Here is a 14,425-nt window from a genome sequence, read left to right as displayed (position 1 = left end):
GACTATCCGCGGAAAACCTGTACGGTATGCCCCTGCGGAACAAGAAGGTGCCGGGTCTCATGAAGGACGAGAACAACGGCGCCTTCATGACGGAGTTCATCGGGTTGAGGTCGAAGATGTACGCGCTGAGGGTACGCGGAAAGAGGGACACGAAGAGGATCAAGGGCGTGTGCAGGAGCGTCGTGGGTAGAACGATAACGTTCGACGACTACGCGCGCTGTTTGAGGGAATGGACGGAAATGACCTGTCGACAGTCGCGGATACAGTCAAAGCTGCATCGCGTATACACCGTATCGGAGACTAAGCTAGCCCTCAGCCCACACGACGACAAACGGTACGTCGTACCCGGCTCAACCAGTACTCTCCCGTGGGGGCACTACAGTATTCGACGGTGACACGTAAGGGGAACGCATTCGTATTACTGCGAAAAAAAATTTTTGTATGATATATCGTATCTAATTTTGTAATACAACATTCATTCGTATATAATATATTGTATGAAATATTGTAATATGTTATTATAATCCAATAAATAGTGGTAATACGTATTCGTATATATTGTATGTAACATTTGAATACTTTAACATAAATAGCAATACACATACGTACATATGATTTTATCGCAAACCGTATGCGATATTGCTCCAATTCGGTGCATGGCCCTTCGCGAAGGTAATCTTATACTCGCTCGCGCGAAATTTCGCTGCATTGGATAGCGGCTGTGCGGGCAAGGCCGGCGTGACGTCGACCGGACGCGTCGCGATAGCGCGTTGAACTCTTACGATGTAATAATTCATATAGTGTATACTATAAATAAATAGTAATACGCTTATGCAATAAATAGTAATACGCATTCGTATCAATTCGGTGCACGGTCCTTAGGAAAGAAGGTCTTTTATACTTACTCGCGAGAAATTTCGATGCATTGGACGAAAGAAATTTCGCTTCATTGGATAACAGCTGTGCGGGCAAGGCCGGACGCATCGCGATAGCGCGGTGACGCCGTTCGAGAAATAACAGCGCGTGTTAGCATTGTCGCAATCTTTTATTGTGATAAATAATTTTTAAGTACATGCTATATCATATACTATATCATATATACGCGTGCAATTACAACACATCATCCCAACTGATCCAAGAATTGTGCGACGCGTCCATTCCGAGCCACTTGACGTACTCCTTGTTTCCTCTCCGCCGCAACACCTTTTCCATGAGGTAGACGTCCGGGTAACGGGCTCTGAGTAACTCGTGCTCGTAGAATCCGCCGGAGATCGATTTACCGCTATAGTCTTGCAACAGGTACGTCACGCGATTGGTCCGTTGCACCTTCGCCACCGTAAACACCTCCGTGCTCCAATTCGGTGTATAACCCTTCGCGAAGACGGTCTTATACTTGCTCACGCGCACCTCATCGCCCGCGTGCAATTTCGCTGGAGCGGGTATTTTCACGCGTTTGTAAACAGTGGATAGCAGCTGTGCAGCCTTGACCGGCGTGACGTCGACCGGACGCATCGCGATAGCGCGGTGACGCCGAGCGTTGTACTCGCTAACGAGATGCGATAGCACGTCCACCCATTTGTACGTTCCATTGAGCGTAAACACTTTCCCCATTTCATTCTTCAGCGTACGATTGAAACGTTCCACTAACGAGGCTTTCATTACCGAGTGCGTGGAATAGTGATTTATACCGTGCTTACGCGTCAGTTCTCGCACGTGCGAGTTGTAGAACTCTTTGCCCTCGTCGGTGTGCAGGTTCTGTGGACACCTGCCGGCGTCGCGAAATATACTTGCGAACAACCCGGCGACCTCGCTTCCGGACTTGCGCTTGAGAGGTACCGCCCACGCGTACTTGCTCAGCGCGTCGATGATCGTCAGTATGTAGCGGTAGCCTCTGTTTTGACGCGCGTACGACTGCATGTCGACCACATCCGCCTGCCACAGGTCGTCGTACCCGCGTACGATAACGCGACGGCGAGGAGAGTTTCTTCTCGCTGGTGCGTGTAATTCGCGAGTCAGCTGTAACCTCTCCGAACTAACGTTACCGCGCGACTTGGTCTTCATCGCGACGCGGCGAGAGGGTCCTCGGTACGGACACTCCGACGATCCTCGTTGCGTCCGTACGATTCGCTGTTCCAACGATGCGCCGGTCCCTCGATTCTCCTCGTATCGCGCAATAAAGCCCGCGACGTTCGAGTTGCGTCGCGGCTATTATACGGGTACGTTATAGACGTTGCCCGCGGGCTCCTGCGCAGCCTCGTTGGATCTCACGAGAGAGCTGACGGTGCTCGAGAGTCCGCTCAGCTCGTCCCTCACCTTCGACACCGTTGCTTCGATATTGGTGGCCCGTTCCTCGCACGACTACGCGGTCGTCGTGACCTTGTCCAATCGGATCGTGTTTGCTCTAACGTCCGTTCGCGCCTTCGCCACGTTATCCGCGAGGTAGTTCAGCCTCGTGTGGTGCGAGTCCACATGCGTCCTCAGGAAGGTCGTATCGGACTGCAGCCGCGACAATGACGCGGTGAATCTCTCCTCCTGAGCGACGATCAGCTTCCTCGTTTCCTCGACGGCTGCGACCAACTCGCCGATCCGGCCGTTCGTCTCGTCTCTGTGCGCGTCCGTCGTGGCGGTGCGCGTCTCCAGAGCTCCGATCCTGCTTCCCAGCGCGTCCATCCTAGCGGAGAGCGACGCGGACGCACCCTCGACATCCGCTCGCAGCGCGACGACCGCCTCGCGAAGGTCGCGGTAGTCCTTGCGCTGGGCCTCGGACAACGAGTCGACCCGCTGGTCTACGTGATACCGGTTTACCGCGTCGTGTTCCTCCCGCGGTACTGCCACGTTCCGTATTCGACGCCTCTTTGCGTCGTACTCGTCGCTGTCTGGGACGAGGCAGAGAGCGTTGTGGCGCACGTAACCGCGAGCGTCGCTGGCTCGAAACCCCGTAGCGTAGTCGCCGCTCCGCGCGAGGGTGGCGCCGAACTTGTTCACGGGCATCGATGCGTCGCTACGGGCGCGTCAGGGCGCAATGACGCCCGCCTCTCGGAGCTCCTCGATTATAGACAGGAACTTGGCGTCGTGCGAGTCGTTGCCCGCGCCGCGCGACGCCTCGATGAGCCTGAGGCGATCCACCAGTTCGTTCGGATCGTCCCAGTGTACGTAGTCTATCTTGTCGGTTACCCTCATGGTCGGGGGTGGCGGACGTTCCATGCCGGCTCCCCAGTGACCCGCGGTCGGACGAACGCCCATCAACGGGGCGATGATCGTCCTGTACTTGTGTCCCTTGTTACCCTTGATCTGCCCTTGCTCCTGATGTCTCTGTTTGTGCGCGTTCGTCGCCAAAAGGATCCTGTAGTACAGCGTAGTATCGTGCACGTTGTACACGCTCTCGTCGGGGGTTCGTATGAAGATAAGCTCGTACAGACCAGGCGTACCTTCGTACCGCGTACCGCCCACGAATATGGAGTCGTCCGCGCCGATGTCGAAGCGCTTGTCGCCGAGCATCGTGCCGGTCTCGCCGATGAACACCCCGTATACGTTGTCGACGGCGCTCGTCCTGCTGGCGGGGCCGTCGCTGTCCGTGAACAGCGCGCCCACGTACCTCCGACCCAGCGGTCCCAGCGTATCTAGCAGCGCGTCCCTGCTCGCGTCTGTTCGCATAACCTTGGCGAAGGATCGCTCCAGCGGGCTCATCGGCACCGGCGTCTCGGGCGCCGCGTCGCGCGCGGGCGTCGAGCTTATCAGCGGTGATGACGTGGCGATCAGTCTGTGTCGACCTATCTTTAGCTTCTGCGGCGTAACTATCGCGGACGTGAAGGCGTCGGTGTCCTCGTGCTCGAACTTCCTCTTCACGCGGGACGCGTCCACGGCGTCGGGCTCGTCGACGGAGTGCTCGACCAACCGTTTCAACGGCTCGACGATCGGCTTGAAGTGGCTCTCAAGAGCACGTTCGTCCTCCATTCTGCCGGTTCTCAGACTCCAGTGCTTCCTGCGAATCGAATCGCGCGCGCGTGCGCGATCTCCTCAGCGATCGCCTCGCGCTCCTGCAGCGCGGGCGCGACAGCCTCGCTCGACATGCCTGCGACGACTGCCCCCCTCTACTATCCTGTCCCCGTCTACGGCACGGCGTACTCGTTGAATTCGCGCCTGTATCTACCGTTGCGAAGCACGCTGTCCTTGTTTATCACGAGAAAGCCGTACCGCCGGCGCCAACAGTCGCGACACAGCGGACGAACTCCTCGAAGGTCATGTCGGTGTTCGCGTGATCGTTGTACACGTGCCTCAGATTAGTACCGTCCTGTCGAAATAGGATCAGCAGATTCACGTTGTCGCGCAGCAGGTGTTTCGGTATCCGGGCGTACGTCTGACACAGGTAGAAGCAGTCGACGAGCGAGTGCCTGCCCATCGAGAAGTGCTTCCTCATGGCGCCCCTGCCTGTCGCACGCGACGTCGTTGAAAACGAATATCGAGTGCGGCGGGGCCTCGTGCGGCGGTACGACGTCACCGCTGTCGGGGAACGCGTGGTACCCGATCTCCTCCATCGATCCCAGTAGACGCTCCAGGTAGCGGTACTTCGGCTGACCCAGCGATTTCGAGTGCACGTACACATTCTCGAAGCGCACGCCGTGCGGACTCTCGAGCAGGCCGATCACGACGTTCGTCTTGCCGCATCCCGACGGGCCGCAGACCAGGGCGCGTATGGTATTCGGTAGCAGGGAACCGTGTCTGCTCGCTCTCCCCTCTCCACCCCCGATCCTGTCGCACAGGGTCAACACTCGTATCCGCGCGGGCTGCTTGACGTAGCGCATGTCGCACGTGATCGCTCGCGCGCGCGGAGGCGCCCGGCTATTTATAGGTTGATCCACGCCACCGGTTCGATCAGTCGCGTACGCGAGGCTGCCCCCGCACGCGCCTACGACTGCTCCGGCGCGTGACAAATGCGTCTAGCCGCTTGCGGTTCGGGTCTGCTCAATCGCGCCATAGACGAACTTCCGATCGAACTTCACGTTCCCGGCTACCAGTTCTGCGGACCCGGCACGATACTCGCGAAGCGACTCGCGCGGGACGATCACGGCGTCAATCCGTTGGACGCTGCCTGCCGCGAGCACGACATCGCCTACTCGCGCAGCCGACGGACGGACGATCGGCACGCGGCCGACCTTGTGCTCGCGGACAGAGCGCGCGATCGCGTCTGGACGGGCGACTTGAGCTTTGGCGAGAGAGCCGCCGTGGCGGCCGTATGGGCCGCCATGAAGGCCAAGACGAAACTCGGAATGGGCGCGAAAAGGAAGCGAACGGTTGCTGGAACGAGGACGAGGAGGAAGAGGGGTACGAGACCGCGACCAAGAGACCAGCGAGGAGGCTTCCAATAATGAAACGCGGCGGCTTCTTGCCGCTCCTGCCGGTCCTGGGCACGCTCGGGTCATTGATCGGCGGCGCGGCCACGGTCGCGAAGGCGGTGAACGACAACAAGGCCAAGCCCAGTCAGTTGGAGGAACTGCAACGTCACAATCGCGCGATGGAAGGGCGCGGCCTGTATCTCGCGCCGTACGCGCTTGGGCGCGGTGCGTCTGGCAGTGGCGGACGCGTTAGGAAAAAAAACGTCCCCGTCGACGCTAGGACTGCCACCGGGCGCGACGACGGGTGCGCAGCTTGCGGCGGAGGCCGCGCGCCTTCGCGTGCCGTTCTTCAGAGGGGTGTTCATGCGCGACGCCTTACCCGCGCGCGCTCGTCGCAACGAGTGCGGCGTCGTGAACCTCGACGACTCCGCGGGTTCTGGGACCCATTGGGTGGCGTACGCCAAAAGGGGCGACAGAGCCGTCTACTTCGACGGTTTCGGTAACCTGCGACCGCCGCGTGCGCTCGAGCGCTATCTGGGCGGTGACGTGACGATCGCGTACAATCGTCACCGCTATCAGACGTACGACGAGCAGATCTGTGAGCAGTTGTGTCTACGTTTTCTCTGGAACATCGAGTGGTAGCGTTTCGCATGTCGCTGACGCTCACGCTGACCGGTAAAAGCAGCGTCCTCACGGTGAGCTACTTCCCACCCATCGATCTGAGCGACGGCCGCTACGAGCTCGGTCTCGCGGACTTCGAGACCTACAACTCGATACCAAACGTCGACGCGAGCAACAACAGATTCTACTTCGGCGAGAAGGACGCGCTGATAACGATTCCAGAGGGATCCTACGAGCTCAGTGCCATAAGCCGGTTCCTGAGGGACGCGTTGCTCCATCGACGCGGAGCGACGGTGGCGGAGGGCCTCGACGGTGGCGACGACGACGGTGACTACCTCAACGCGTACGACATGTACGACGATGAGGAAAGCGCGGGGGAGGGAGAGCTCGCTTTACGCGCAAACGACAACACCATGCGAAGCGAGATAAAGTGCGTCTACAGGGTGAACTTCGCTCTACCCGGCACCATCGGCCCGCTCTTGGGTTTCTCGCCCCGCGTTCTTCGACCCAACAGGTGGTACGCCTCCGACGAACCGGTGAACATTATGAGCGTGAACGTCATTCGCCTGGAGTGCAACGTCACCGCGGGAGCGTACACTAACGACAGACCGGCGCACACGATACACGAGTTCTCACCCAACGTGCCACCGGGATATAAACTGTCCGAGAGACCCGGCCAGATCATTTACCTCCCGCTCGTCGCGCGGAGCGTCACGGACATAACGGTGCGCGTCGTCGATCAGAACGGTCGCCCGATCGACTTCTGCGGCGAGGAGATAACAGTGCGCCTGCACGTGCGACGATCGCGCGCTGCGTAGAGCGGAGTGTTATGCTCGTTCTACGGGGTGGTGACGAGGACGGAAGAAGAGGTACCACGGGGAAGCACGATCGCCCCGAGGGGGAAGCGCGCGCGAGCGGTAACGGCGCGCTGCTGAGCGCGGAGAACGTCACCTTCCTCCGCTCGTTGGGATACGCCGTCGACGATGGCCGACGTGCTTGATATCGCCGGTGAACCGGTCTTCGACGAGCGCATAGTCGGCCTCGAGACCCACACGTATAACCCGTACGCAAACACCTCGTTTAGGTACAGCGACGAGATAAGGATTCCCATACAACAGCAGGATCTGTACACGTTGCCCTGCGAGAGCTACCTGTACATCAAGGGTATGTTCTCGATCGTCGGGACGTCAGCTGGAGAAGGAGGTGATTTAGTGGCGCACAAGGACCAGGCGCGACTGGTGAACAACTGCGCGGCGTTCCTGTTCGACGAGATTCGTTACGAGCTCAACGGCGTTGAGATAGACAGGAGCCGAAACGTCGGCGTCACGAGTACGCTCAAGAACTACGCGTCCCTGACTCACGTGCACGCTAACATCCTGCAGAACGCGGAATGGAGCGTGGTGAACAACACGTCGGGACCGGGTGATTTCAACCTCTGCGTCCCTCTCGGGATGTTGCTGGGGTTCTGCGAGGACTACAGACGCGTGGTGATCAACGCGCGACAGGAACTCGTTCTGATTCGCGCGCGTAACGACAACAACTGCGTCGTGCAGTCGAGCGACCGACACGAGCCGAAGATAGACCTGCACAAGGTGCAGTGGCGCATGCCGCACGTGTACCTGAACGAGATCAACAACCTACGGCTGCTGCGCACCCTCGAGAACGGACGATTTCTCAGCATGGCGTTTCACTCGTGGGACCTGTACGAGTTCCCACTTCTGCAGAGCACGACCACACACACCTGGGTCATTAAAGCGGCTACGCAGCTGGAAAAACCGCGCTACGTCATCTTCGCGCTGCAGACCGGTCGAAGGAACGTCGTGACGAAGGACGCCTCTCTGTTTGACGAATGCGACCTCTCCAACGTAAAGCTATTTCTCAATTCGGAATTCTACCCCTACGACGACATGCATCTGGACTTTACGAAAAATCGGTACGCAGTGCTGTACGACATGTACACCAGATTCCGCAGAGCGTACTACGCGCTCGATCGGGACGATGACGGTGCGATGCTGACGATGAGCAAGTTACTGCACTGCGGTCCGCTCGTAGTTATAGACTGCTCTAGGCAGAACGAGGCGGTGAAGAGCGCCACCGTCGACGTACGTATAGAGTTCGACTGCAGGCGTAACGTCCCGCCCGAGACCACGGCTTCCTGCCTCATACCTCACGATCGCGTAGTAGAGTACAATCCGCTTACGAGCGTGGTTCGACGAGTCATATAGTCGTAACCATGACCGACGAACCGATATTTGTCGACCTACAAGGCTTCATCGTCAAGGGCGGTTTCGCGGTGAAGGAAGTGACCGCGCTGCGTACGGCGGAACGTACGCTAGCGCATCACGTCTTCCGCGCACCGGTGCCATGGAGCCGCCTGACTAAAAAGGAGAAGTCACAGGTCCACTGGCTTACGGCCAACCACCACGGCCTGCGCTGGACAGACGGTATTGCGAGCTACAGACTCTCGAGCGCTCTAATCCGTAGAGCGGTATCCGGCAAAGGAGGGAACGCGCTCGTCTACGTCAAGGGCACGGAGAAGAGGCAGTGGTTGGAGGACATACTGGGCGACCTCGTCGGCGAATATCGCGTGACCGTCAGATCCATCGACGAGGACTACGCGGACGTCGGTCGTCTCAACGAGTTGGAGAGCTGCGATCCCGGGACGTATCGCTGCTGCGAGCACAGCGGGACCTGCGCGCTGGAGAACGCGCTGCGGTTGTACACGTGGTGGTGCCGGAAGGATCATCGACCGCGCGATACGTAATAGAGACAATCGCTGTTTAGTGTTACATATATATTTCTAAGCTTATACTCATATATTACATATTACATATATTACATATATTATAGGTATAATAAATGAAACTTTATATAATAAGAAATTTTATACAGTGCTGGCAAAAAGTTCCAGAACGGTTAAAAATCTTGGAAAATAATGATTTAGTGGAAAAATGTTTCAAACAAAAAGTATAGGGCTTAAAAAAATCTATTAGATGATGATATATATTTGACCTTGGTATGACCTTGGAAAGCCCGGTCATGGTCAACATAAAAATCTTAAATGGAAACCCCTATTTTTTATTACATATTCTTGTAGCTTAGCTCGAGAGCTTTTCGAAACGCTATAATAAATTTTTTTCTCTTACGTACTTTTTGACTTATAAGGCTTGAAGGTTACACAGTACCGCCGGCATTAGAATTACCCAAGGTGTACCGCGTGGAGGTTGCACGGTCGGATTTACACCTCTTTTGTGTGTGTGTTTGTGTGTGTGTGCATGCGTGCGTGCGTGCGTGCGTATGTGTGCGTGTATGAGTGTGTGTGCGCGCGCGCGCGTGTGTGTGTTCTTCATAAAACTAACTTCACAAAAATAGTTTATACTCGTATGTACGAACAACGGCATTAATGCCATCCGAAAATACGTGTGACGCACACTAAGAAAGCGCGTCACTTATAAACTTTCTCGCGTATAGGTGAGGTGTTCCGATAACTATTTTGCTCGCTCGTGTTTACCTCACCTACAACCGGCATTGTGTAAGCGACCCGATCGTTGTGTGTGATCACACGGGTATTCGGACGGCATTAATGCCGTTGTTCGTACATACGAGTATAAACTATTTTTGTGAAGTTAGTTTTATGAAGAACACACACGCGCGCGCGCGCGCGCACACACACACACACTCATACACGCACACATACGCACGCACGCACGCACGCACGCATGCACACACACACAAACACACACACAAAAGAGGTGTAAATCCGACCGTGCAACCTCCACGCGATACACCTTGGGTAATTCTAATGCCGGCGGTACTGTGAACCTTCAAGCCTTAGAAGTCAAAAAGTACATAAGAGAAAAAAATTTATTATAGCGTTTCGAAAAGCTCTCGAGCTAAGCTACAAGAATATGTAATAAAAAATAGGGGTTTCCATTTAAGATTTTTATGTTGACCATGACTGGGCTTTCCAAGGTCATACCAAGGTCAAATATATATCATCATCTAATAGATTTTTTTAAGCCCTATACTTTTTGTTTGAAACAGTTTTCCACTAAATCATTATTTTCCAAGATTTTTAACCGTTCCGGAACTTTTTGCCAGCACTGTATAATAAATGAAACTTTATATAATAAATTATTTATAATATAAACAAGTGTGTGGTTCTCTCTCGCTCACGGTTGTCTGAAATGAGAGTTACGGATAAGTAAGCGTTATTCTAGCGAAACGTGCGCGCGGTCGGTTGCACTTACTCCGGAGGTGGTGTAGCGGCGACCATGTAGTCAGTCCCGATATATAGGTTGACGTCACGACCAACCGCCACCAGGAACAGCATTTGCAGCCTCAGTACCTCCGCCATCTCCAGGAGATATATTCGTAATAAACCCCTAGAAGACGCATAATACACAATAATATACTCATAATACACAATAATATACGCTAGGATTGGAAGAATAGTTTAGTACTTACATGTCTTGCATCATATACGTTGTAGTATGCACATCAAACTCGGCGTTGATGCGCGCCATGTTGCGCGCTACGTGATGTATACGTCTAGTCAACATTTCGGCCGTATCGGTGAACATCACCGATGCGGCGTGCACTCCACCAGCTGCGTCCACGATGTTCTCCATTGTTTTTTTTGTTGCACTCTGTCGCGAACGATATTCTGCACTGATGCATGATGCGCTTCGTCGTGTATTGTATGGAGCGTGTTGCAGGAAACGTGCGGTTTACTAGTATCTTATGCATTTTCCTGTGAATTTCCTCCCATGGGTGCGAGGGGTAGCCAAAATCGGCACTCTTGCGCCGGTGTCTTCCGAACGTCATCGGTTCGGTGCAGCATCCTCGCGAGCGACGGATCGTCGCGTCGCGATCGCCTCCCCGCGATCGCCTCCCCGCACGACGTCAGTCGCACCGCCGTGCTCGCGCGAAGCGTACGCGCGCTGGGTCTTATCGCCGCGATGTCGTTTTCCGCTGTCGTCGCGTTCCTCCTTATTGCGTTTCCGCTCGCTTCCGCGTACGACGAGTACTGGAGCAGGGACGGAGCCGTGAATTTTCTTCGACATTACGGCTATCTCGACAGCACAGCGGATCGATCCCTGATAACGAACGACGAGCTGCGTCACGCGATTTCGCTGTTCCAAGAGTACTACCACCTTCCGGTCGACGGTACGCTGAACAACGTGACGCTTCGTTATATGGTTAGATCACGCTGCGGGGTGAGCGACGCGCCGAGTCGTCGGCTTGGCGTCGTGCCGTTGCGGTGGCCGAGGCTGAATCTCACGTGGAACTTCCAACTTGCGGATCGGACTACCCTGCGAACGGCTGAGACCGCCTTCGCTATCTAGGCCGCGAACTCGTCGCTGACGTTCTCGCGCGACACGAACGAGCCGGACATCATCATAGCGTTCCGCAAGGGTAGGCACACGATGCTGGACCGTAGGTACGGCGGCGCCGTTTGTCCCAATGACCTCGATGGACCGGGCAAGGTGCTCGCTCACGCAACGTTACCCACAGGGGCCCGGGACGACGTGTCGGAGGTGCACATAGACCACCGCGAGGCGTGGCACATCGCGCTGACCCCCAATCCGCAGAATTCGCATCATCTGCTGCGAACGCTCATTCACGAGATCGGTCACTCGTTGGGGCTGTCGCACACCACGGACGAGAACTCGCTCATGTACGCGTACTCACCCGCCGTGGACTGGCCGGTGGTGCTCGGTATGGAGGACGTTCTTGCCGTGCGGAATCTCTACGGCGCCGCGAAGGACGAGCCGTCGACCGCGGTGCCCGCCGAGCCTACGGTCGTACAAACGACTACGACGCCGGCGACTACGACGACGGCATCGCCGGAACCGCCCGATCCGTGCACCTGGCGCGACATCGACACCCTGCTCGTGCTGGGAAAGCGCTTGTTCATCACGTAAGGGCAGTACGCGTGGTCGATCGGCCTGGATGGGAAGATCGTCGACAGGCCGTTCTTCCTGAGGGATTACGTTAGGTTCCTGCCAAAGACCGTCACGCGCCTGTCGGCGGCGTATCAGACGGTCAAGGGGGACCTGGTGTTGTTCGCCGATGTTGGGTGTACATGGTATCTTATCCCACCCTCGAGTTACGCGCGTCGTGGCCGCGACGTATCACGGATCTCGGGCTTTCGCCCAACGCGTTGATCAACGCCGCGCTGAACTCGCACACGGATCGCACCTACGTCATATACAGTGATTACGCTGTACTGGAAATGGACGAATGTAACATGACGGCTCGCGGGTACCACACGCTGCGACCGTTTTCCCGGGTATACCGTCGTCGGTGCGCACGGCCTACCACTACCGATGGACACCTCTACTTCGTTCATCGGGATCGCTTCTTCGCGTACAACGAGTTCACCGAGACCGTGACGAGGTCCGAAGAGTTCGATCTCGACGCGATCGGCGTGACGTGTCCTAGGGAGGATATCCTGCGGAAATTGTGGGATCTGCTCGCTCGACTCGCTCGTTCGAGCGTCGCGTTTGATTAGTCACACGCGCTTTCCCATCTACGTCACGCGCCTTTACATGGGAGAAGAAGGGTATATAATCAGCGTCTCGCTTGAGAATACGCCAGTCAAGCGCCCTTAATCTGAGAGGAGAAGACCCACGTCCTGTCCACCGCGCGATGTATCAAATCAAGGCACCACTAGAGCAGATGGACAATGCCGCTCCTAGTTCGGAGGCGAACGGGAGCTCCATGAAGAAACGACGTCGCGTGTAAGTTGCGTCAATAAGTCTCCACGACCTTTTTATCAATCGTTTTTATATCTTTTTATATCTAATCAGAATCTCATATCTTAGGTGGGGAGACCTCGCCGCGATGTCCAACGTCGACGTACGGCGCATGCGGCTGCTCAGCCGCAGCTACAACCTCACCAGAACCGGCTACAAGTATCTGGAGATCGGCATAGGCGTCCCTCCGACCTTGGACACGGTGACCGTGCACGTTGCGATGGGGGACACTACCGGCAAGAAGATACTGCTGAACGCCGAGATGTGGAAAGGACTGGTGAACAGTAGAGCCATCGTCTGCGACTACCTCGCGCGGGCTAACGGTGAGCACGTCATCGTACCTCCACCCATGTGAATGGACGACCTGACGATACGCTTCGCCAGCATCAACGGTCAGCCGACCATACGCCTGGACACTCTTTCGGGTCGTTTGACCCTGTCCGCGCCGACGGTTCGCTATTTGTACGGATTGCGGCACTGCGCTGAGCGCATCATCGCCACGATGGCCAGTATCGTCGGACGAGTCGAGGCAAAACTGCGCGCCTTCAAGCACGCCGCTGCGGGCGTCGAGGATCCTTCCGAGTCCCCGAGGGCGATACGCGACAGCAAGGACTTCGACAACACTGATCTGCTCGATTGCGAACTGCTTGTCGTAGTCTTCGGTAATATCTGAGTTCTGCCCTGCATACCGAAAGCTCCCACGTACGCGCATAATGTATACGTATTAGGCACAATAAATACTATGTCTCTCCATTCTACTCGTTATATTATACACCGCCGTATTAGCCATGCTATATTTTTATTTATCTTACTTAATATTATATGTATCCGTAGTTGATACAATCCACTGTATCCGTAGTTGATAAAGTAGTGGATAATATAGGCGGGTTCTGGGACCGTTCAATTCTCTGACTAGAACCCGCTAATCGTAGAATGCAAATAAAGTCTTTTTTCCTAATCAAATTGCGTCTCTTTGTCGTGTTGAACCCGCTACCCTTCCATGCACGAGAAGATACAAAGATAACCGTTGCGTCTCGTCCGGCGAAAAACTTACAGATAACCGCGCGACCTCGAACTCGTCCGAGCTGGTTCGAGCGTGACGCGATCGTCGCCGATGTTGCGTCAGATCGCGGGACGACCGTCAAACCGCATCCTGCGAAAATTAAGGAATTTCCAAAAATAGAACGTTATCGGCAGGAAAACCACATCCGCCGGAAAACCACATCCGGGAAATCCAGTGGCGAGGGAAATCCAAAATGGCGCTCCCGCCCTTTTTCCCCTCCCCTCCCTCCTTCTCCCAAGCCACGTCCCCTTCCCCTCCCTCCCCTCCCCCTTCCCCTCACTCCCCCTTGAGCCCCATGGGTTAGAACCCGCCTTATATACCTACTCTTATGTCTATGGAGCATACGTACGTGAGTCTGAACCTGAAGCTGAATTTGAAAAACGGAACGTCACAATTCTAGCATACGATATCTCAGGATAGACTGCACCAATCTTATTCGAATTGGTTGCAATCGAAAGCTTGCATCCACATTATGTTATAAAAGTGCCGTTTGATTTTTAAATAAGGCTTTAGTTTCTGAAATATTTTAATCGAAAGTTTGTGTGACGTGAAATTCCGGATCAAGAGACACGGTAGTGTCTCGCGCCAAGTTCACGCGCAGCGCAATGGCAGCGAGAGACGGACCGTGGATCTTTACTCTAGACGAC

At 55.5% G+C, this 14,425-nt stretch overlaps 3 protein-coding genes across 3 annotated transcripts; all 3 read left to right on the top strand.

Annotated features, from left to right (window-relative positions):
- Nucleotides 1-6,937: 6,937 nt before the first annotated feature.
- On the top strand, nucleotides 6,938-8,179 carry LOC105282282. Its single transcript, XM_011344150.2, has one exon. It carries the CDS (start codon nucleotides 6,938-6,940, stop codon nucleotides 8,177-8,179), a length of 1,242 nt encoding a protein of 413 aa, XP_011342452.2.
- Nucleotides 8,180-11,383: 3,204 nt separating this feature from the next.
- Nucleotides 11,384-11,881, top strand: LOC105279901 (hatching enzyme). The gene has a single exon (XM_011340020.2). The coding sequence runs from the start codon at nucleotides 11,384-11,386 to the stop codon at nucleotides 11,879-11,881; it is 498 nt and encodes a 165-aa protein (XP_011338322.2).
- A 161-nt stretch (nucleotides 11,882-12,042) lies between these two features.
- Nucleotides 12,043-12,471, top strand: LOC113562578. The gene has a single exon (XM_026972356.1). The coding sequence runs from the start codon at nucleotides 12,043-12,045 to the stop codon at nucleotides 12,469-12,471; it is 429 nt and encodes a 142-aa protein (XP_026828157.1).
- Nucleotides 12,472-14,425: the final 1,954 nt, after the last annotated feature.

The sequence above is a fragment of the Ooceraea biroi genome, chromosome 9, assembly GCF_003672135.1.
Source record: "Ooceraea biroi isolate clonal line C1 chromosome 9, Obir_v5.4, whole genome shotgun sequence".
Classification (NCBI taxonomy): domain Eukaryota; kingdom Metazoa; phylum Arthropoda; class Insecta; order Hymenoptera; family Formicidae; genus Ooceraea; species Ooceraea biroi.
The sequence above is the reverse complement of the archived record's forward strand: the minus strand, read 5'-3'. Positions and strand labels throughout refer to the sequence as shown.

What these genes read in the sequence shown, in the direction of transcription:
- LOC105282282 (XM_011344150.2), top strand. Translation starts at nt 6,938, where the DNA reads ATGGCCGACGTGCTTGATATCGCCGGTGAACCGGTCTTCGACGAGCGC.
- LOC105279901 (XM_011340020.2), top strand. Translation starts at nt 11,384, where the DNA reads ATGCTGGACCGTAGGTACGGCGGCGCCGTTTGTCCCAATGACCTCGAT.
- LOC113562578 (XM_026972356.1), top strand. Translation starts at nt 12,043, where the DNA reads ATGGTATCTTATCCCACCCTCGAGTTACGCGCGTCGTGGCCGCGACGT.